This window comes from Panthera leo, chromosome A2, assembly GCF_018350215.1.
Source record: "Panthera leo isolate Ple1 chromosome A2, P.leo_Ple1_pat1.1, whole genome shotgun sequence".
NCBI lineage: Eukaryota > Metazoa > Chordata > Mammalia > Carnivora > Felidae > Panthera > Panthera leo.
The window spans coordinates 129,354,506-129,378,104 of record NC_056680.1 but is presented as its reverse complement, the minus strand read 5'-3'; the positions used below and the strand labels follow the sequence as shown (position 1 = coordinate 129,378,104).

At 38.0% G+C, this 23,599-nt stretch overlaps 1 protein-coding gene across 1 annotated transcript in view; it reads left to right on the top strand.

Annotated features, from left to right (window-relative positions):
• DOCK4 (dedicator of cytokinesis 4) overlaps positions 1-23,599 on the top strand; it is a 430,451-nt gene that overhangs the window by 330,774 nt on the left and 76,078 nt on the right. Inside the window, exons 26-27 of the mRNA XM_042922426.1 lie at positions 7,986-8,084; positions 18,543-18,637. Of these exons, the coding sequence (XP_042778360.1) occupies positions 7,986-8,084; positions 18,543-18,637 (194 nt within the window). The remainder of the gene's footprint in view (positions 1-7,985; positions 8,085-18,542; positions 18,638-23,599) is intronic.

The window sequence follows — 23,599 nt, the reverse complement described above, 5'->3', positions numbered from 1 at the left end:
AAATTTTAGGTTATTTTTTCTAGCTCTGTGAAGAATGCTGGTGTTATTTTGATAGAGATCGCATTATATATGTAGATTGCTTTGGGTAGTATCGACATTTTAACAATATTTCTTCTTCCTATCCAGGAGCATGGAATATTTTTCCATTTTTTGGTGTCTTCCTCAATTTCTTTCATAAGCTTTCTATAGCTTTCAGTGTATAGATCTTTCACCTCTTTGGTTAAATTTATTCCTAGGTATTTTATGTTCTTTGGTGCAATTTTAAATGGGATCGATTTCCTTGATTTCTCTTTCTGTTGCTTCATTGTTGGTGTATAGGAATGCAGCCAATTTCTGTGCATTGATTTTATATCCTGCAACTTTGCTGAATTCACGGATCAGATCTAGTAGCAGTTTTTTGGTGGAATCCTTTCGGTTTTCTATATAGAGTATCATGTCATCTGCGAAGGGTGAAAGTTTGACCTCCTCCCAGCCGATTTGGATGCCTTTTATTTCTTTGTGTTGTCTGATTGCAGAGGCTAAGACTTCCAATACTGTGTTGAATAACAGTGGTGAGAGTGGACATCCCTGTCTTGTTCCTGACCTTAGGGGGAAAGCTCTCAGTTTTTCCCCATTGAGGATGTTATTAACTTTGGGTTGTTCATATATGGCTTTTATGATTTTGAAGTATGATCCTTCTGTCCCTACTTTCTTGAGGGTTTTTTTCAAGAAAGGATGTTGTATTTTGTCAAATGCTTTCTCTGCATCTATTGAGAGGATCATATGGTTCTTGTCCTTTCTTTTATTAATGTGATGAGTCACGTTAGTTGTTTTGTGGATATTGAACCAGTCCTGCATCCCAGGTATAAATCCCATTTGGTCATGGTGAATAATTTTTTTAATGTATTGTTGGATCCAGTTGGCTAATACCTTGTTGAGAATTTTTGCATCCATGTTCATCAGGGAAATTGGTCTACAGTTCTCCTTTTATTGGGGTCTCTGTCGGGTTTTGCAGTCAAGGTAATGTTGGCTTCATAGAATGTGTTTGGAATTTTTCCCTCTATTTCTGTTTTTTGGAACAGCTTCAATAGAATAGGTGTTAACTCTTCCTTAAATGTTTGGTAGAATTCCCCTGGAAAGCCGTCTGGCCCTGGACTCTTGTTTTTTGACAGATTTTTGATGACTAATTCGATTTCCTTATTGGTTGTGGGTATGTTCTAATTTTCTATTTTTTCCTGTTTCAGTTTTGGTAGTGTATATGTTTCTAGGAATTTGTCCATTTCTTCCAGATTGCCCATTTATTGGCATATAATTGCTCATAATATTCTCTTATTATTGTTTTTATTTCTGCTGTGTTGGTTATGATCTCTCCTCTTTCATTCTTGATTTTATTTATTTGGGTCCTTTTTCTTTTTGATCAAACTGGCTAGTCATTTCTCAATTTTGTTAATTCTTTCAAAGAACCAGTTTCTGGTTTCATTGATCTGTTCTGTTTTTTTTGGTTTCAATAGCATTAATTTCTGCTCTAATTTTTATTCTTTCCTGTCTTCTGCTGGTTTTGGGTTTTATTTGCCCTTCTTTTTCCAGCTCCTTAAGGCGTAAGGTTAGGTTGTGTATCTGAGATCTTTCTTCCTTCTTTAGAAAGGCCTGGATTGCTATATACTTTCCTCTTATGACTGCCTTTGCTGCATCCCAGAGGTTTTGGGTTGTGGTGTTATCATTTTCATTGGCTTCCATATACTTTTTAACTTCCTCTTTAACTGCTTGGTTAGCCCATTCATTGTTTAGTAGGATGTTCTTCAGTCTCCAAGTATTTGTTACCTTTCCAAATTTTTTCTTGTGGTTGATTTCAGGTTTCATAGCATTGTGGTCTGAATATGCACGGTATGATCTCGATCTTTTTGTACTTGCTAAGGGCTGATTTGTGTCCCAGTATATGGTCTATTCTGGTGAACATTCCATGTGCACTGGAGAAGAATGTATATTCTTCTGCTTTAGGATGAAATGTTCTAAATATATCTGTTAAGTCCATCTGGTCCAGTGTGTCATTCAAAGCCATGTTTCCTTGTTGATTTTTTTATTAGATGATCTGTCCATTGCTGTGAGTGTGGTGTTGAAGTCTCCTACTATTATGGTATTACTATCAATGAGTTTCTTTATGTTTGTGATAAATGGATTTATATATTTGGATGCTTTCACATTTGGTGCATAAATGTTTACAACTGTTATTTCTTCTTGGTGTGTAGACCCCTTGATTATGATATAATGCCCTTCTGCATCTCTTGATACAGTCTTTATTTTAAAGTCTAGTTTGTCTGATATAAGTATGGCTACTCCAGCTTTCTTTTGTTGACCATTAGCATGATAGATGGTTCTCCAATACCTTACTTTGAATCTGAAGGTGTCTTTAGATCTAAAGTGGGTCTCTTGTAAACAGCATATAGATGGATCTTGTTTTCTTATCCATTCTGTTACCCTATGTCTTTTGATTGGAGCATTGAGTCCATTGATGTTTACAGTGAGTACTGAAAGATATGAATTTATGTATGTACGTATGTATGTATTTATATATTCACCTTTTCTCCCCTCAGAGAGTGCCCCTTAAAATTTCTTGCAGGGATGGTTTAGTGGTCACAAACTCCTTTAATTTTTGTTTGTCTAGGAAACTTTTTATCTCTCCTTCTGTTTTGAATGACAGCCTTACTGGATAAAGAATTCTTGGCTGCATACTTTTCTGATTCAACACATTGAATATATCCTGCCACTCCTTTCTGGCCTGCCAAGTTTCTGTGGATAGGTCTGGTGCAAACCTGATCTGTCTTCCCTTGTAGGTTAAGGACTTTTTTTCCCTTGCTGCTTTCATGATTTTCTCCTTGCCTTAGTATTTTGTGAATTTGACTGTATGCCTTGTTGATGGTCGGTTTTTGTTGAATCTAATGGGTTTTTGTTGAATCTCTGTGCTTCCTGGATTTTGATGTCTGTGCCTTTCCCCACGTTAGGAAAGTTTTCCACTATGATTTGCTCACATAACACTTCTACCCCTATTTCTCTGTCTTCCTCTTCTGGGACCCCTTTGATTCTGATGTTGTTCCCTTTTAAAGAGTCACTGATTTCTCTAATTCTTAAATCGTGCTCTTTTGCCTTAATCTCCCTCTTTTCTTGTGCTTCATTATTCTCCATAAGTTTGTCCTCTGTATCGCTGATTCTCTGTTCTGCCTCATCCATTCTTGCTGCTGTGGCATCCATTCATGATTGCAGCTCAGTTATAGCATTTTTTATTTCATCCTGACTAGTTTTTACTTGTTTTATTTCTGCAGAAAGGGATTCTAATCTATTTTCGACTCCAGCTAGTATTCTTATTATCATGATTCTAAATTCTGGTTCAGACATCTTGCTTGTATCTGTGTTGGTTAAATGCCTGGATGGCGTTTCTTCCTGCCCTTTCTTTTTGAGTGAATTCCTTCATTCATCATTTTGAAGGGAGAAAAGGAATGAAGTAGAAAAAATTAAAATTAAAAAAAACATTAAAATTTAAAAAATATTAAAATTAAAAAATTAAAAATACACACACAAAAAATCAAATAAATGATGCTAGATCCTAGGTGTGTTTTGGTCTGGGTTTGAACGTGGCTTGATAGATTAGAGAAAAAAGGGGGAGAAAAAAGAAAAAAAAAGAAATCATTTAAAAATTTGAAAAAATGAATAATACACTGAAGTAAACTAAAATGAAATGATGGAAGTAAGGTAGAATTTGAAAAAAGTTACACAAAAGTACAGAATATAGTAGAAAAAATTAAAGAAAAATATTTTTAATAAAAATTTAAAACATGAATTTTTTCTCTTTCTGTATTCAAGAAAAAGAAAAACAGAAAAGAGAGAAAAGAAAAAGAAAAAAAGGAAATTGTTTGAAATTTGAAAAAGTGAATACACTGAAGTAGACTAAAATAAATGATGGAAGTAAAATAGAATATGAAAAAAATTACACAAAAGTAAAAAATATAGTAAAATATTCTTAATAACAATTGAAAATAAGAATGAATTTTTTCTCTTTCTGTATTCAAGAAAAAAAGTGAAAAAGAGAAAAAAGAAAAAAGGAAGAAAGGAAGAAAATTGAACACATGGACCTGCTAACAGATTGAAATACGACTGAAATTACTGTTTTTCCCTAGAAGTCAGACTATGAAGGGCTTTATTGTCCATAAACTAAGCAGGCAGTGAGACTTGTGTTCTTGAAGAGCTAGGTTGGCCGAGTTGGGCAGGACTTAGTGTAATGGCTCCGTTCTTCACTAGATGGCACTGCTAGCCTACTGGGGTGGAGTGTTGTGGCCCTCGTAGGTGTGTATGTGCATGCGTGGAAGTGGTGAAAATGGCGTCACCCAGCTACCTAGTCTCTAGTATCAGAACTCTGTTCTCCCCAATCAGCAATCGCCCACCGATCCTTTGTCTTCAGCTTTCATCCACTCCCCACTTTTACTCTGTCCGTGACCAAGCCCTAGGTAGGACCTCTCTCCTAAGTTTTGTCTCAGATGCAGCTGTTTTCCCTGGCACCTTACTTCTGAGGGACTGTGGCTTTGACCCATTCCACCCCTCCGCAGAAGGTCTTACCGGGCAATGGCCGAATGCCGGCTGCACCCAGGAATATTCATGGGACCATGCTGCTGCCGGTGCCCCGAGACTGCACCCAGGTGCTAGCTGCCCCAGAAAAAGTTCACGAGATAGTTTAGCAGCAGTGTTTCAAGGATTATGGAAAATCACAACCCACATCTGGCACCAGGCTTCACCCTTAATGACTTTGTTCCAACACCAGCGAATGTGGCCATTTTCTGGGGTCTGCTGGGACCAGGTGGCCTCAACGGTCTCTACCAAAGTTCCTTCCAGCAGTGGAACTGCTTTTCCCCGTGTGGCCCAAGAACCTCCTGGACCCCGCTCTGCTCCTGGGGGTTTGCCCTTCCCACCAGAGCACTGCCAGGTATCAAACTGCAGAGTTGCAGACTCTGCACTCCCCTTGTTTACAGTCTTAATAGAATTTAAACCCTCTCTTTCTCCTTTCTCCATTTTTAGTTTAGTCCCTGCGGCTGTTTCCAATTTTCGACTTTTTCTCCAGCTGCTTTTGGGGAGGGGTGCTTTTCCCATATTCCCCCCCCCCCCCCGTCCCCATCTCCATCCTCTTTCCACCCGCAAAACAGCTCCCTGCCCTCTGTGGTTTCTCTCTCCCCATGTTCACCTCTCCGCACTGCGTACTGCTGAGTTCTGTGGTTCAGATTGTGCAGATTGTTATGTTAATCCTCAGGTCAGTTTTGTAGGTGTGCAGGATGGTTTAGTGTTGGTCTGGCTGTAATTCATGGACGCAAGACACACAGAAAACTTCCATGCTGTTCTGCCGTCTTGGTTCCCTCCTAGCTTGTATTATTTCTAAAGAGATTTATCTCATCCCTATCTTTGTTTCTGTATATATAACGTGCCTTTTTTTCACTGACTGTTGTTAAGATTTTCTCTTTATCCCTGGCTATCAGCAGTTTTATTATAATTTACTTTTGTGTATTTTCTTTCATGTTTCTTGTGAATAGAAACTATTGACCTTTTTTGATACATAGGTTTATAGTTTTCATAGAATCTGAAAATTTTCACCTTTATTCTTCAATTACTTTTTCTACTCCCTCCTCTTTGAGATCTGCAATTACATATATATTATGCTACTGGAAGTTATCCTATAGTTCACTGATGCTTTTTCTTTTTTGTTGTTGTGGGTTTTTTTTTTTTTAATGTTTTTATTTATATTCAAGGAGAGAGGGCGGGGGGGGGGGGGGAGGAGCAGAGAGGGAGACACAGAATCCAATGCAGGCTCCAGTCTCTGAACTGTCAGCACAGAGCCCGACACAGGGCTCAAACTCACGAACTGTGAGATCATGACCTGAGCCAAGGTCGGACGCTTAACCGACTGAGCCACCCAGGCACCCCTGTTGTAGTTTTGCTTTTGGAGAATTTCTAATTCAAGTTCAGTAATCTTACCCTCTGCAAATGTCTAATCTGCCAGTGGTCCTATTAAGTAAATTTTCATGTCACACATTATAGTCTTCAGCTCTAGAAGTTCAATTTGAATCTATTTGATATCTTTCATGTCTGAAATTAACATGTTCAAACTTTACTCTAGTTTCCTGAGTATATAGAATATAGTAACAATAACTATTTTAATGCCCTTTACTGTTAATTCTGTTATTTATGTTTTATCTGGATCTGTTTTATTGATTTTTTTTCTCCTCATTTGCATCATTATTTTCCTGCTATTTATTTATATGCTTGGTAATTTTTCTTGAATGCCAGAGATTGTGAATTTTATGCTTTTGAAAAGTGGATTTTTTTTAATTCCTAAAAATAGCTTTGAATGTTGCTTTAGCATGAGGTTAAATTTCTTAGGAACTGTTTGATTATTTAACACCTTGCTTATGAACTTCTTTAGGTAGGATCAGAGCAGCATTTATTCTAGGAGTAATTTTTCCCTGCCACTGAGAAAAGATCATTTTTAGTATTCTAATTGATTCCCTAATAATGGCGAGGTTTTTCCAGTCTTGCTGGTGAGAGAAGGCACTATTCCCAGCCCTTTATGAACACCAGATACTGTTCTCTCAGTCCTTTGGGATATTTTCCTAGCTTTGGGTTGTTTCCTCACACACATGCACTAAAATACTAATCATTGTGCCCCTGAATTTTCTATTTCTTGTGTTAAGTACCAAGAATGTCTTTGTTCATTAACAAAGTATTATATTGTGCTTAGAAGATACATTTCTGCTAGCCCTTACTAGTTAGTTTCTTAAATATTTGCCCTAATAAGCATGCAGGAATAATTATCTGTCATACTTGTGTGTGATAATTATTTATTCTCATGCAAGAAGCCAGCCTGCATCTTTGGCCACCCTGTGCTGTCATTAAGTAGCATCCTCAGGCCTCCCATGGCAGCTGGTAGGGATATGTTTGACTGTCCTGGCTTAGCTGCCTCTGTTGGAAAATCCCAATTTCTGAGAGGCTTTAGTCTCTAATTTTATATGTGAGCCTATAGTCTCTTTCCATGTAAACACACACACGCACACACACACACCAATTCCCAATTAAGGTACATTTTTATAAATTTAGAGTCATTACTGACTGCCACACCTGTTGTGTTCATTGTGTTTTAAATGTTATTGTTCTCATTAAAAGTAGATCATTTTTTGCTGAGCAAAAAAGGTTGCATCAAAGCACAGATACTTTAAATCAGATTTACTTTGGGAAATGCAAGTGATAGCAATTTTATGGATGCTACTTTTTTCATTATTAATTTTTAAAAATTGACTTTTTAGGAGTCAATCACATAGCACCCAAGCAACAAAGAATTACAAACTATTTTTATTTTTTATTTTTTTTAATGACAAACTATTTTTAAAAGGAGTTTGGAACCAACATTGTAATGTATGGCTTTTTTATACCCTGAAAATCAGCAGACCAGCACTCAGATGAGTTGGAAGAGATTATGTGAATCCAAAAATGAGCATGAAGTTACTGGAAGAGCTTTGGAGTCAGAAAGATGTAGAGATAAGTCTAGCTCTTTCACTTTTTAGTGATGTGACTTTGGACAAGTCTTTTAGCCCACTGAACCTACAATTTATCTTCTTTGAATAAATATTATACCCCCTCATAGCATTGATAATGAGGTTCAAATGACAATGAGTGAAGGTATAGTAAATTCTCAGTAAATGGCCTTGCCTTTTTTAAGTGTGTGAGGTTGGTTTCTTAGTGAAAAGCTTTGCATGTATACCAAGTAAAGGGTATTCATCAGAGGGAGAAATTTTGACCATAATATTATGGTTAGTTTAGATTAAAAAGACTTCACAGAGTGACTTTAGATCCTCATGGGTTTTTTAAAAAAAACACTTAAAAAGTGTTCTATTTGAGGGCAGTTCAAGGTAAGTTACTGATGTTCATTTTTGCTCTCATTAAAAATTATGTTGTTGTTGTTTTTTTCTTTACATTAGGGTGAGTTTGTTGCTTGTCTCCTGTCCCTATTACGACAAATGACAGATAGACATTATCAACAACTTCTTGATAGTTTCAATACAAAGGAAGAGTTAAGGGTAAGTGACACTTTTTTAAAAAAATTTCCTGTATCATTTTAGCTTTCCTTGTTCACATTCATCATTGTTCAAATAGTTCCTTGACAGTTGTTTTACCTGTTTCTGTTAAATCTATGCTATTTTTTCTCACCTTCATCCACATGTCTGACTATCTTGGCCCTTTAAGATTTTCAACTACTCAAGCAAAGCAAATTAACTTTTATTTTATACAAGGACATAGGCTTTGAAATACCTGTCAGCAAAATCCAGTAAACTAGAAACACAATCACAGACCTAATGAGACAAAAGCAAATAGAGTAACTCTAGTTAGGTAGACTTAGGAATATTGGCCTTATAGATGATAAGGAAGAATATATAAACCTATTATCTGATTTCATCACTCTAAAACCACAATGCGGAGTTCTGACTAGAGAAGCAGAGTTGTGTTTGATATTCTCTATGAGCTACAGTCTAATCACTATGCTGTGCTAGTGTGACAGGCTGACATTCAATAGAAAATATTGATGCCAGGTTTATAAAAATTCACACTTTGCTGAGATTTATGGAACTTCAATACTTCCATCATGGTGTTCACTAAAAGCTTAGAAGTTGATTGTCCTCAGTTGGAGGAATGACCTGTCATCTGTTCTTATTTACTTTTATCTCTCTTCCGTCTCTTGAGTTTTCCAGGCATCTTCATAGGTAAGCCATCATAATGGAAGGAGTACTGATATGCCAGGTGGTGGAGAATTAGAGGACCGTAGAACAGTCGTGCTGCAATGTTGGCGTGACCAGAAGCCTTCGCAGCACCTCAGGGGGAGATTTGTAGATTTTTAAAATATATATCATGCACAGGAATCATTTACCTTTGATTTTTAACTGCCTGGAAGATGTTGCATGACCTCAGAAAAATCCTTTAGTTACCTTGCAGCAGATGACAGGCTGAATCATGAAACAAAGAGAATAGATTTGGGCAGATGTAATCTTTCTAGCAGTCAGTCACTTGGCATATACCTGTGCCTAACAATCTGTTTTTCATGATTACTTTCAATCTTGAGTTTAGAATTAAAAACAGGTAAAGGACTTTAGATGATACCCACTCTAGATACAGAAATCCATGTGGCTAAAAAGGAAGATAATTGTGCAGTTATTAACATTCTTCAGAAGTTGAGTATGTAGCACTATTAAGGAGCTATTAGGCTTTACATAAGAGGTCTATGACTTCATGTTTCAAACTTTCACATAAGAAAGGATACTTACTTTTACAGAGCCTAGGAATTAAAAAAATAGCCGAGAAGCATGCATTGAAAACCATGGTGAATTTAATCTAGGTATTGAGTTTTATGCCTTATTATTCACATTAATAACAATAGAGCAAATGGAAGTAATGAATAAAGTATTTTATATGGCCTTTCCTCATTTCAGTCATCCATACACCTTTTCAAAATTTCCTACTTCAAAATTAACTAGGCCTTCAGGCCAGGAAAATTATTTCATGCTCTTAATTACTTCATCTGTCCTTCAAGAAATACTGATTGAAAAATTCAGGCATGCTAAGCCCTACTAGTTTTATTATGTAGCCAGGAACAAATTGTCCAGTCCCTGTAGGGGGAGAAATCAGGCAGGTAATAGACATTGACCCCACAGTGCTCCAGAGCATCTAGGAATTCCTGCCAGGCCAAACTCATGACATGAGGAAAAGTCCCCAAGGGAGCTCTCAGCTGAGAGCTAAGAGATGAGTAAGAGTGTGCTGTACCTGTCTTTGGTTAGATCTCTCACCTAAAGTGTCCCCAGAATGTGCTGACATAGCATACTCCCTGTGCTCACAGTTATTCAAATCTGGAATGCTTTAGTTTATTTGTTTGGGTGAATCCCAACCCCTAGCCACTAGATTATAAGCTCCTTGGTGTCTGAAGCTTTGACTGGTTCACTGCTGTATTCTCAGATCCCAGAACATGCTCACCACATTTTAGGCACTCAAGAAACATGTGTTGATTGTCTGATAGAATATAGACTATGAGGAAGAGAGGTGTAAGATACAGTGCTCTGAGAATGTGTATGGACTTTATGTTGAGGACATCTGGAAGCTGTGGAGGGTTTTAAGAAAGAAAGGAGAGCCATGATCCCATTTCAGTTAAGAAAAACCTGCTTGGTTGCACTATTGAAAATGAATTAGCCAAAGACAAACAGGAAGCAGAACTGTGTAAAGTATCTGAGGCAGAATAGTCTGTGCTAGTGATGACTGTGGCCTGAAAGAGAGGTGATCATGATGGTAGATTCTAGAGTCATTTAGGAAGTTCAGTTGACAGGTGTTGGTAACTGATTTCATAAAAAAGAAAAAAAAAGATGAAGGAGTGAGAAGAGGTGAAGGAGAGAGAAGAGTTGAAGATGAATCCCAGGCTCTCTGACAACAGGCCAGATGTAGGTGCCACTCACTGCATGGGGAACCAAGGAGGTATGGGTGTACAGGTTTGGGAGCAAACATAAATTCAGTTTCAGCTTGAGTTTGGTCACTTGAGGGACATTAAAATGAATGTCTTATAAACAGTGTCTGAAGTTCAAGAGACAGAGCTAGGCTGCAGTTGTAGATTTGGGAATTATCAGCTAGTGAATAGTAATTGATAGGGAAGTAAATGTGAACACAGAAGAAGAGTGTAGAGCATGTAATTGAAGAGCTCTAAATAGAATCCTAAGCATGAAGGGGGGAGAAGTGGTGAACAGTACTGGCTACTGCAGGGTGGTGAGGTGGGATCATAAAAGGGTCTGTTCCTATTGTTGATGAACTTGATGAGCAATTCCAATACAGTGGTGAGGGTGGAAACCAAGCTGTCATGAATTGCAGAATGAAAAAATGAAAAAGATACAGTAGATGCATGCCATGTTTCAAGAAAGGGAGGACAGGTGTGTACTAAAGGGGAACTTGGATGTCGTAGAAATATTTATTTTGGAGGAGACTTAAGCATGTTTGAATATGGATGATTAGAGCTGGTGGAGGAGAAGCTGAAGACATAAGGAAGAAGTGCAAGGGTGGTTAGGTTCCCCGCAAAGGCAGCAGGAGGGGAGAGAAGTATCTGTGACTAGGAGGAAGATCACCTTTCCAGTGTAAGAATGAAAGGGGAGTAACTGGAGTGAAGGCAAGCTAAAAGTCATTTTTTTTATTATTATTTTTTTTTTTTACTAAAGGCTAATTAGTCATCCGGTTTTAATCTGCATTTTAAAAGTTCAGATGTCACCTTTTAACAGATTTTTCTTGTTCTCAGTTTTCTTAAAACCCAAATATCCCTGGGGCGCCTGGGTGGCTCAGTCGGTTGAGCGTCCGACTTCGGCTCAGGTCATGATCTCACAGCTTGTGGGTTCGAGCCCCGTGTCGGGCTCTGTGCTGACTGCTCAGAGCCTGGAGCCTGTTTCAGATTCTGTGTCCCCCTCTCTCTCTGACCCTCCCCCGTTCATGCTCTATCTCTCTCTGTCTCAAAAATAAATAAAAAACGTTAAAAAAATTAAAAAAAAAAACAAACAAACCCAAATATCCCTATTTATGCTACTGAAATCTAAATTACAAGATCTTTTAAAAATAGTAACACTGGTCCACTGTCCCTTATGCAAAGTCCTTAATATTAAGTGCATTTTAGAAATTAGAATCTTTTGACATTTCAGAAAGGTAATCTATATGGTGCACATACTATATATGGGCATAGCCACTCTAATCAAAAATCTTAATATTTGTGCAGTTAAAAAATATTCACTCCAGGTGAGGTTAAATAAAGACTGAATAGTTCAGGTCAGGTTTTGCTGCCAAATGGATTATCACCAACATTTTAGACCACTTTGAGCTTTGGCTATTGTGGTAAAGAGCTGAGAACCTCAAACGGTAAACATTTATATAATTGTAAATCTTAGTACATGCAAGGTACTGTTCTAAAAGGTTGATTAATATTAACTCCCTGAATCCTCAGAAGAACCCCCTGAGGTTGGCACTATTACTATTTTATTACAAATGACAGTTACTTGATTCAACAAACATATATTGAGCACAGTGGCTAGACATTAGGGATATCAAGACGAGCAAAACAGTCTTTACTAGTCTTAATGCTTTCATGTTATTAACAGCATCTAAATCATTAAGTTATAATTGAGTGGGATGTATATAAACAGCAGTGATGATGGCTGATATTACCTCCTCACCACCACCCCCACTGCTATGGGCCAGATGCAGCGCTAAAGACTTTTCCTACAGTGCCTCATTTTACTCCCGGCCAACCAACCCCCAAACTCCTCCCCCTGCCCCACCCCCACCAAGGAAGTAACTGAGAGGGCCTGGAATTCTATTAACATGTGAACTCTTGTTCACGCAGCTCAACTCACCTTTTCCCTAAACTCGAATGACATTTGTTAGAAACCAAAATCTTCGCTATTAAATTGCATAAAATTTCATTTGTCCACTCTTTAAAAGTAATAAGGCAATTCCAGTCATGGAGATGAAAGGCCAAGTTAATGGAAAGAGTTGAGGGTTTTGTATCTACCTTTAGATTAGAAATGGAATATATAATACATAAGGGAGGGCAGAGCTTAGTAAAGTGATAGTCAATGGAAAATTATAACTGCTATTGGGATTAGACAGGAAGAATCCCATTTAACCTACTAGTTAAAAGTGATCAAAGTATATGTCTGTCTCCCTTCCACATACATGTTTTCTGATCCCCAGAGGGAGCTACTGTTAACACATAAGGTTGTATCCTCATAGATTATTTTTTATGGTATATACACACGTATTTTTAATGGAATATAGCATTCATAGTAGTTGCACTTTTCCACATAGTAATATGTCCTGAACATTATAGAGCTTGTTACATCTTTTATTCTTCTGAATCTCATTGTATGGATGCTAAATAATGTAATCATTCCCCTTTTGTTGGGTGTTCAGGATGTTTCTGATTTTTGCCAATGGAAAGGGTATAGTGGTGAACATCATGATAACACATCTCTCTGTGCTTGTGGCCTTATTGCTGCAGAATGAATTCCTGAAGTAGAACTGCGATATGTGCACTTTAAATCTTCATTAATACTGACAGATTAGATGTTGAAACATTCAGGTTAACATTTTTGTTGTTCTTTATCCCTAGCATCACTGCTTTTTTTTCTTTACTCTTATCAATTCAAAGAAAGATTTGGCCTAGCATTTCACAGTGGTTCTCTAAATGAAAACAAATTTGAAAGTATGTAGTTCTCGTATTTACTAAGACTATTGGTGTTTTTACTCCATTCTTGCTTGAAGAATCAGGACCTCTCCAGGGTGATTCTTGGGGTAGCTTCTGACATTTTGAACAGTATGCCATTTCTTCTCCTTGGTCCTCGGGTGCTATGTGTGAGTGGTGTAAGTAACAATGTCAAGAGAACTGTGTAGGACCAAGGACCCAAGGACTGGTACTCTGCATTATTTAGTTCTTTCCTTTTGTAGAATGGCATTATTTTAGAAATGAACAAAAGCAAGACAAGGAAGTGATTAGGGTTTTTTTTTTTCCTCCTTCTGTAGTCAGTAACGTTTTATTATACACCCACCTTCTACTGAGGGCTAAAGTTTTGTCCATATCCATGGTATTTCTGGTACATAGAGAGCAGTGAGTTTCCTGTTCTTTGTTGATTATGACTTTTCAAATAGAACTGTGGGGATCCTGCTTAAATGTGATATTATACATGTTCTGGAAGTTAAGTACAGCACTATTAAAACCTTTCATTGTCTCTCATATACTGGCCCACTAGCTTTCCAAAATTATATCTGATCACATCACAGTCCAACTTTAAAGCCCTGAGGACTTCACATTCCCTGTGGGACAAGACCCAGTCTTTGCCAACATCATCCCTGTCTTCAGTCTACCTTACATTCTCAGTATCCTCTACCCTCTACTCTCTTCCAAACACATCTCACTCTAGCCACTTAAAATTACTTGGGTTTAATTCCTCCGAATCTTTTTCTTTTTCTTTTCTTTTCTTTTTTTTTTTTTTTTTTAATCTACCTGAAATGCCTATTCCACCACTACTCATTTGCATTACTTAATTTGTACCCCTATTAATCCCTTCCCTGATTTTGACTCATTCTGTAAAATCCAGCCTAGGAATCTCTTTCTTTATGAAGCATTCACAGAATACAGTGCCCACCACCCCCTCTTCATGATAACATCCAACATTGCCTTGTAATTGTTGTCTCCTTGACTCCTTGATGACTGTGCTCTGTGAGAATAGACACCATGTCTTTGTGTCCTAAGCACAGAGCCTGGAATATTATATCTTTGTTCGTTGAAACAACCCTCTCAGTAAATGTCTGCATACCTCACAAACCATCTTTTTCCATATGATTATTTCAGCTTATAGTCTTTATTATAGAAAAATAATTCTATAGCTCTTGAAGACTGAAGACCACTTGGGAGTTATTTTTACATAATGTGCTTATTCAACTTTAAGGGTATGAATTTCACTGTGATAATGATTATTAATACCCTTTATTTGAATTCAAACTCCATATCAAGGGTGTTACACATTTGAAATTTGTGGCAAATTTTTAAAATAATATTCGACTCTACTTTAAATCGTAAGTAAAGGAAATGTGTTCCTAGAAGGCTCTGTCCCTGTTCATTGCTTTTGACACAAGGAGACTGTGTGCTGGTCTATCTACCTGGTGATGCTTTATTTTCTTGAGTTCTTAATTCACGTTTCATGGTCTCAGAGTTCTGTCTCCTGTCTCTCACTAATTCTGTTTCGTGAACTTAATTTCTATCCTGTGCTGTTCACATACCACAGTCTTATGTGTAAACACAAAACAATTTTTTGTATGACACAGTCAGAAAATGAATGTAAAATACATTTAATCTTCTCCCACATCTGCATAAAATACATTTAATTCTTCTCCCACATCTGCATGAGACCCCTAATAGCCTTCTCATCGCCCTCAGGGTAAACTTCCATGTTCCTTACCACGAAGAAAGAATGAGATTTATTTACCTTTTATTTATCTTTCTTCTATTTGTTTATCTTTGATTGGTCCCTATCTATCATCTGTCTGTCAGCTTTTGATTTTTCCCTTCTTATCTTTCACCCCCATTTCTTGCCACTCCCCACTACAGTCCAGACAGCCCTGTGTTGTCTCTTGCCTTTCAAGCTTGGTGCTCTTCCCTCTACCTGGACTACTTGGTCCTCACACTTCCCCCATTGGTAGCGCACACGTGTTGTCTGTGTGGTTTTTAGATACACATTCATCCCTCCCACCAAACCGTAAGCTCCATGAAGGCGGGTGTCACATTCAGCTGATTGTGGTATGGCATATCGCAGGCCCTCCGGAACTACTCTTGCATGAATCAATAACAGAATGTATCTTACCCCACTAGGTGTAACCCAGCATCTAACACAGTGCCTGGTGCTTTAGAAAGCACCCAATATTTATGGATGAATAAATGTTAGTGATAATTTTGAAAATCACAAAAAATTGCTCTTGCTTTCTTGTCTTTTGAGAATGGAACTTTTTATCATTTTGGTTTTCATATGAACTTCCTTTCTTAAACCTCTTGCACTGCAGAAAACGTGCTTCTGTAACATACCACCTCCCTGTTTCTTTTTTTTTATTTGAACCTTGATTTGAATAAAACGGGCAATGCATTTAAGTTACCATGTTGTGCTATTTGAAGTAAACAAAAAGAAACTGCTCCCAGGCTACCAATTTTCAAACAGTGGCATATGAAACCCTTATTTCTTGCTATCCAAACAGGAATATTATTGTACCAATGTTCTTTTTTTAAATTATGGGAAAGATCTGTTAGTTATTGTCATGTGTGCAAAATAACTTCATATATCTATGCAAAAGTACTTATTCTGTGAAATGATCAGAGCTGAAAAGTATTTAGGGAAATACCGCTGTATTTGGGGAGAGCAGGCAGGAGGGTGGTGTCAAAGAATCTAGCGTTCAGATGTTAGTGCTTTTAGTACTGGGACTGAGTTTGAAATGATACCTGTTACGTGGCAGTTGACAATAAATACTTACTGAACTAAATTACATGTAAGTGCTACAGTGGAAGGTATTTGTGTTACCATCTGATGAAACATTAGCCTACAATTTAGAAATAAGGAAACATTTTTGTCTATTATATGAATAGATAAGTGATCATATTAACTTTTTTAAATCACCCCTAACCACAAGGGACCTTAAAGGTCCCACATTTTCCAAGGATGAGAACTCACTCCCAGGCAGATCAAATAAATTGCCAACGTCATTGAGTTAGTTTGTTGCAGATCCAGGATTAAAATCCAGATTTTCTGATTGTTAATGTAATGTTCTTGTATTTTTATTGTAAGATTTCCACAATGAATGTGTTTGGCTCTATGAAGGTAGGTGAAGCTTGCATGGATACCATAGAGAGCTATTTGAGATGCCAAAAAGTTCTCTCAGGGCAAGTAAAGATTTCTGTCAATACATGAGCATTGGCACAATGTCACATGCTGCCACACTTTTTATTTTGTGAGATAACCGGGAACCAGAAAATGAGATGGCACAGAAACAGGCTGTCTCTCCCCAGCTCCTATACCTGGAATAACTTTCCCTTCGTCCCCAGCACTGCAGAAGAAGAACAACCAAAGTTGCCAGCCCAGGAGGTAGATACCCTGCCTCCTGTAGCCACTTTTTCAGTCACTTTTTTCTCTGTGCAACCGAAATCCCTCTCTCCTACCTTCCCCCCTACAGACACCCAAGCACTAAGGGTGCTACCTCCATTTTCCAATTGTCTAAAAGTTTTGAGGAGAAAAGATGAAATTTCAATGTTATAGAAATTATTTCAACATTCCTAAGTAATTGTAGACTGTGAGATGTGACTTCCCACCTTCATGATTTTTTTTTTCTATCTAAGCAAGTGCAACAATATAGGAAACTGAAGTAGGATCAAATTCTTTGAAAGGTAAATGCAAACATCCGTTTTTGGAGGGAAGATAATATATTCATGTCTGGGACACCCAAAAGAATAAATTGAAAAACTTTTTGGAGTAAGTTTTAGAAATGCATCAAAAAGGGCTTCTCACAGTTTTAGTATGCTAATGACCTACTTTCTCAAGAGAGGGCTAGAATGTGAAGTGTTTCCCCAAATGATCTGACCTGCAATGGAATGCATTTGGGAAACTCTTCCTACATAAGAAAAATCTGGCCATTTAAAGAAAAGTGACCTACTGGGCGCATTTCCACATGGTACATACTACATATCAGTCTATGTGTGTTGATGCCAAAGAAGCTAAAATAAATCCTTGTCAAAATATTTATGGGCTTGATCAAAGCTGTTAGAGTATGTTAAAAAACCACACACACATACACACAGCCACCAGATGTTCCTTATATTTTCAGATTCTAGCTATCTCCTCATTATATGAATGACAACTGTAATCTTATATTCAAGCAGCTTACACGTTTAACATAGTGTGTTGTTGGGTTTCATATATAAAACTCCTGTGTTTGTTTTTTTGTTTGTTTGTTTTAAGCATCACCATACTGTTGACTTCAATCAGATTGGCAGCGAGATGTATTTTCCTAGCATTGCTTAAGGTTACCAAGAAATCTTTGTTTTCTAGTTAATAAGTCTAAATAAAAGCTAGATTGAGCCAATTTCTTTCTGATTGGGCACGCTTTATGTCACTCATTACATGTAGTGTGTTATCTCCTGGAGTTGCCTTTAAGTATAAAATGCTGCAACATTTGGCACCCTATTACTTGTAATGTTTTAAGAAGAGGTATTTCTGTGTCTGGAAATAGCCTCCTGTCAAGAGTGTTTCCAGGTGATGGGTTTAAGGATAACATCTTAGTAAATACCACTGCCCTCTGGCATGACATCTCTGTGAAGAATTCTTTGACACTCATAGCTACTAAGCACTCACCACTGGGCTCGGCCTAGCACACATCCTTATTTGAGTGTATTCCGCATAGCATGCTCAGATTCTGTAAACCTACATGCATACTATTAATACTATATCTTCAGAATGCCCTCTAAGAAACATGGGTGTTTGCTGAAAATTCTTTTTAATGAATATAACTTTCTAAATTTTGACACTTAAAAGGAAGGATTGTTGATAGTTCTCTCGATATGAGAAGTTCTGATGTTTAAGACTATAATAAAAGAAGAGAACATATTTGCCTGCTAAGCCAGTCTTCCCCTTTATTTATAAAACTCTAAATGCTTAGAGCTTGTGAAGAGGAATGAAAAGCCATTCCCACCATTTATGAGAAAGAAAAGAGAACATTTGGGAAGAGTAGCAAACCACTTGGGTGTTGAGAATGGGTAGGACGATGATTCTTTCTCCTGGTGAACTATGAAAACATGGCTCCCTTCTCTGTAGTTTCTTTGGAAATGGTAACAACAGTGCTGTGTGTGTGCGTGTGCGTGCGCGCGTGTGTGTGTGTGTGTGTGTGTTGACTGTTACAATAACTCAGTAAAATGGTCTATTTCCTTCCTATCCAAGGATTTTCTGCTGCAGATATTTACTGTGTTCCGAATATTGATACGCCCAGAGATGTTTCCAAAGGACTGGACTGTTATGCGCTTGGTGGCTAACAAGTAAGACATTTAAATTGATGACAATTGCAGCTCATTGGAGAGGAGGCACAAAATGAATTTTTTTTAGTCTGATCTCAAATTTGAAAGCTTCAAATCCAGGGATTCTTGTCCTTTGACTCTGAATTAACTTGTCTCACTTTTTAAAAAGTATTACTATTCGTTTTAAATAGGTGATAAATGAACATAGTTCAAAAATCAAGTAATATAACAAGAGTATACACTGAAAAATCTCACTCCCACCTTCCATATTTATTCCTTACCCCCAGCCTGTAATAAACACTTTTATTTGTTTCTTGCATGACCTTCCAGTGTTCTTTTCTGCCTGGCAGGTGCGTAATACAGCACGTTACTTTTTCCCCTAAAAAAATCCTGGCAGTCTTTCCACATTAATACTTAGAAAGCCCCTCATGTGTTTATGTTTCTTTTTTCTTTGATAGTTGTATCATGTTCTATTGAGTAGATGTACCATTGTTTACTTAACAAGCCCTGTTGCTGGCCACTTGAGTCATTTCTAATCTTTCTTCATTCATTTTAACTCAGTGGAATACATTAAGTGTCTACTATGTACTCAGCCCTGGGAATAAGATATGACCCCTGAGTTGGATACATGAAGATTGAAGTTCTTTTATACAGCCAACTGAGAAGGCTGGTAGACTACTGAAAATAATGCTCTCAGCAAAATTCAGAACTAGAGAAGACATTTGGGGAGATATTGACATAAAGATGAATCTCTGGAAGTTGATAAAATTGGCTTGTATTAGGCACATCCAGGGGGAAAAAATCAAACATTTGACGTCAGTACTAGAAGGAATAGGAGCCAGGAAAAGAGATTAGAGGGCAGCCAGAATGGCAGGAGCTGTCCCAGAGAATACAGTGTCATGGCTTTATCTGCTGTCATGCTTCCTGTCTCTGTCATCTCAGGATACAGAATGAAGGTGAAGTTCTTCAGGAAACTGGCTGATCTTTACTTCCACACTTGTCATTTACCCTGTTTCTTGAACATTCTTTCTTTCAAGTCTACGTTTGCCTGCTTCTCCTTCCTCCTCTTGTCCAGCCCCGAACACCTTCACATTCAGGATAACAGTTGAATTCTCCAGGTGTCTAGCCATAGGCCAGAGATACCATATGTCTTCCCCAGATGCCAGGTATGATGGTGGTAAGAGCCACAGTAATATAGGGTTTGATTTTGATAAGATGTGCCTAATATGGCTTCTGCTGCAGTCTACATTTATAGATGTGGAGGTGTTAAAATGATGTGTTAAAAACTTGTGAAGTAACAAATAGTATAATATGGCATATTATATTTTACATAAGTACAGAAGAAGCTTTTCCATTTTGAAGACTAATTGAGATTCCTGAAATAGCTCTCTTTAGAATTTAGCATATTTAGTTTGATATCTGTGAGTAGAATCACATATCTTTGTGTCTGGATGTCCGGAAGCCACAGATTTAAATGGGAACTATTTGTCATGTATCTGGCCTTATTACCAAAGATCTACATGCTGGGTACATGCAGAGGGCTATGAAATAGTCCAGGGAGCCATCTGGGAAGAGGTCCAGGCTGCTGACATCATCATCATGCAGCATCATCATTTGGTCATCATGTCTGCCCTGTGTGCACAGGGATATTTTGCCTTGAATTAGAATATTTAGTGGCAGAAATTCAAACCAAAGATAAATTTGACATTTTGTTCCTTATGCACACAGGCTCTGCTTGAGCTTCCTGAAAATCGTGACCACAATGTGACTTTTTTAAAGTAAATACTGTCTCTCTCTACTTCACCTAAAAATCTACACTCCGTTTATGAAGACTTCATGGTCACACAAATGGGTAACAGACTTAGAAGTATAGATTCTGCTTTTGAGTAAACACACAATGTTCAATATTTTTATCTGGTGCTAATCAAACAGGAGCACAGTTACTTTGAGATGAGCTCTGTGTAATACATTTAAACAGAAGATACTCCAAAAGCAAATCCAAGGAAAAGGCCATCAGCCTTTGCTAAATGCGATGACATCATGCCCTTGCCACCCAAGTCAGTGCTGATAAGAAGTGAGCACTGTTTTTCCACTGGTGATGGCAAGTCCGATCTAATTTGTAGAGAGGGCTCCAGGGTCTGGTAGAACTCCTGCAGAGTTGAAACAGACACTGCTCTTTGCCATTCTGCTTCCCTCTCTTCTCTCCATTCAACTACCCTAGCCATTTCCCGTTCAAATTATGAAGCCATATGAGATTTTCCTTGCCTTATGAGTGCAATGTGTTCCAGAAATAAGCCTTCAACTCTTCCTGCTTTATCCATACAGGTATTAGCCACGTAATATTGGTAGAAAACTAAATTTCTGAAAGATGTTAAGGATATTTAAAATATGTTGAAGAACGTACACTGGAAAGAAAACGTTATCACTTTGCTAACTGCGTAGAAGCAAGTTGGAGGAGCTAGGTCTACATCTCTCAGGTTGACCACCTTTCTTCCATGGTGCTACCTTCCTTAGGTGGTTTGATCAGGGCTCCTCAAAGAGGCATTTTGACCCAAACTCCCACTTTTACTACCCACTATGTGCTTCATACATGCCAAATTGATAGTAACTAGCCGAGAAGTCACACTGCCCTACCCTCGAACTCAAAATATGCATTCTTTTATGTGCCGATCCTTTCTTCCTGTGTGTTCAAGTAAGTTAAATGCCTTTAACTTTCATCTACAAACTATATTGTCCCAAACCATGTAGCTTCCCTGCTTTATGTGAAGTCCTACCAAAAGCTATGACCAGACTCTTGGTGATTAGTATGGTCTTGTGTGGTTTATTTCCACCTGAATGTCTAATATTAGGTAACACAGTAACTGCATCCAGGCTAAATTTCACAAGGATAAGACATGTGACTCTCTAGCTTGTGTGCAAAGCTGTATTGTGCCCACTGTTAAGTTCTTGGTAGATGTTTCTGATGAGAACAACTGCTCAATTTGAGAAAGAAGGAACATAAGGGAGATGAAAATTAAGTACCAAAAATACAGGACACTTTGAGACAAGCTTCTTTCCACCCCCTTCCCATACACATTGCAAAATACAGTACAAAAATAAAGTCACAGTTTTATACATTTTCAAAGAGATAAATCTTATAACAGACTTGCTGCTGAGGAAAGTAAAACCTTCTGGCCTACGAGTTGAAATTTCAGGTCCTTAATTTATTTATTTTGTGTACATGGTGGCTTCAAACCTAGGATACATTTTCTTTTGTGCTTTTTCTCATCAAACCCTGAATTATTTAGTTGACTATTACTATTAGCTAATTTAGCTTTCATATGAGATCTATGTAGTGAATAGGTGATTTATGGAATCAAAGATTCTTAGGGGAGGTCATTCATTTCCTGACCTATCCATTTAGCAAATCTTTTTTGTTGCCTACAGTATAAAATAAATTCCATAAAAATAGAACACAGTTATTTGAAGATGTTTATGAAAGGAACTTTGCTCTGTACTGGGATTGGAGAGCTCTTTCATTAGGAAGTCAAACTTGAGCTGAAAGCTAAAGCAGGAGTTAACAGGTAGACAGCAAAGGAAGAATGTTCTTACCAGCAGGAAGAGCATATACAAAGGCCCTGTGGTCAGGATCAATGTGGCACATTTAAATGCACCAAAGGACTGTTACTATGGCTGAAACATGAGGAGAGAAGGAACCAGTAAAGATGAGGTGGGAAGATGAAGACAGGGCCCAAATATTAGGGAGTAGAGAAACATGAAAGAAACCGAGAAGAACCAGTTAGTAGCTTAATACAGCAGTGCAGGTAAGAGATGCTGATGGCTTGAACAGGTGGATAGCAGTGAAGGTAGTAACAAGAACAATTTTGAAGATAGAGATGACATAACTTACAGGTGACTGAATATGGGTGGAAGAGAAAAAATGGAAGATGCCCTTTAGAATTTTGGCTTGAACAAAAGGATGAATGGTATTGCCATTCACTTTGGTGGGAAATACTGAGAGGAACAGCTTTGGTGGGGGGGAGGTGAAGAATCTTACGTTAAACAAGTTTGAGATGCTCTTAGGTATCCAAGTGGAAACATAGAAGAGGAAGCTACCCATGCTTATATGGAGCTGAGGGAAGGGGTTAGGGCTGATGATGTGCATTTGAGGGTCACCAGCATATGGATGGTATTTGAAGCCATGGAACTGAATGAGAGCACCCAGAAAGGAGTGTAGACTGAAAGGGGGAAGAGTACTTAGAACAGAGCTGTAGAGGATACTGCTATTAAAGGTCAGGGTATGGAGAAGCATCCAGCAAAAGAGACTGAAAAGGAGCAGCCTGTGATTTAAAATGAGAACCAGCAGACTACAGTGTCCTGTGAAGTAAGTATTTCATGAAGGAAGGAATACCAAGAGCTGCTGGGAGGTTGAAGATGATGAAGACTGGCAGTTGACCCGGGATTTGGCAGTGCAGTGTAGAGATTGATGACCTTGACATGTGCTGTTGCAGTGGACCGATAGAGAAAGCTTTATCAGAGTGAATTCAAGAACAGGTAGGAATTGAGAAAGTGAAAACAGGAAATATAAGCCGCTCTCTAGAAGTTTTGCTGTGAAAGGGAGCAGAGAAATGGGACTATATCTGGAAGGAATTAGGAGACTAGGACCCTTTTTTTTTTTTTTTTTTTTTTAAATTTTTTTCAACGTTTTTTATTTATTTTTGGGACAGAGAGAGACAGAGCATGAACGGGGGAGGGGCAGAGAGAGAGGGAGACACAGAATCGGAAACATAGGACCCTTTTTAAAACATGGAATTATATAGTATTTTGGCTTATAGATAGGGCTGAGCCAGCAAAGACAGAAATACTGATGATACTAAAGAAAACAGGAATAAGTGAAGGAACAACTTGGGTAGGCAAGTGGGGATATCGAGAACTGCCTGTTCCCTCTCCACAGTCAGCTTGCACTGGAAATGACACCAGCCATGTAGGCAGTGCTTTTTGTGG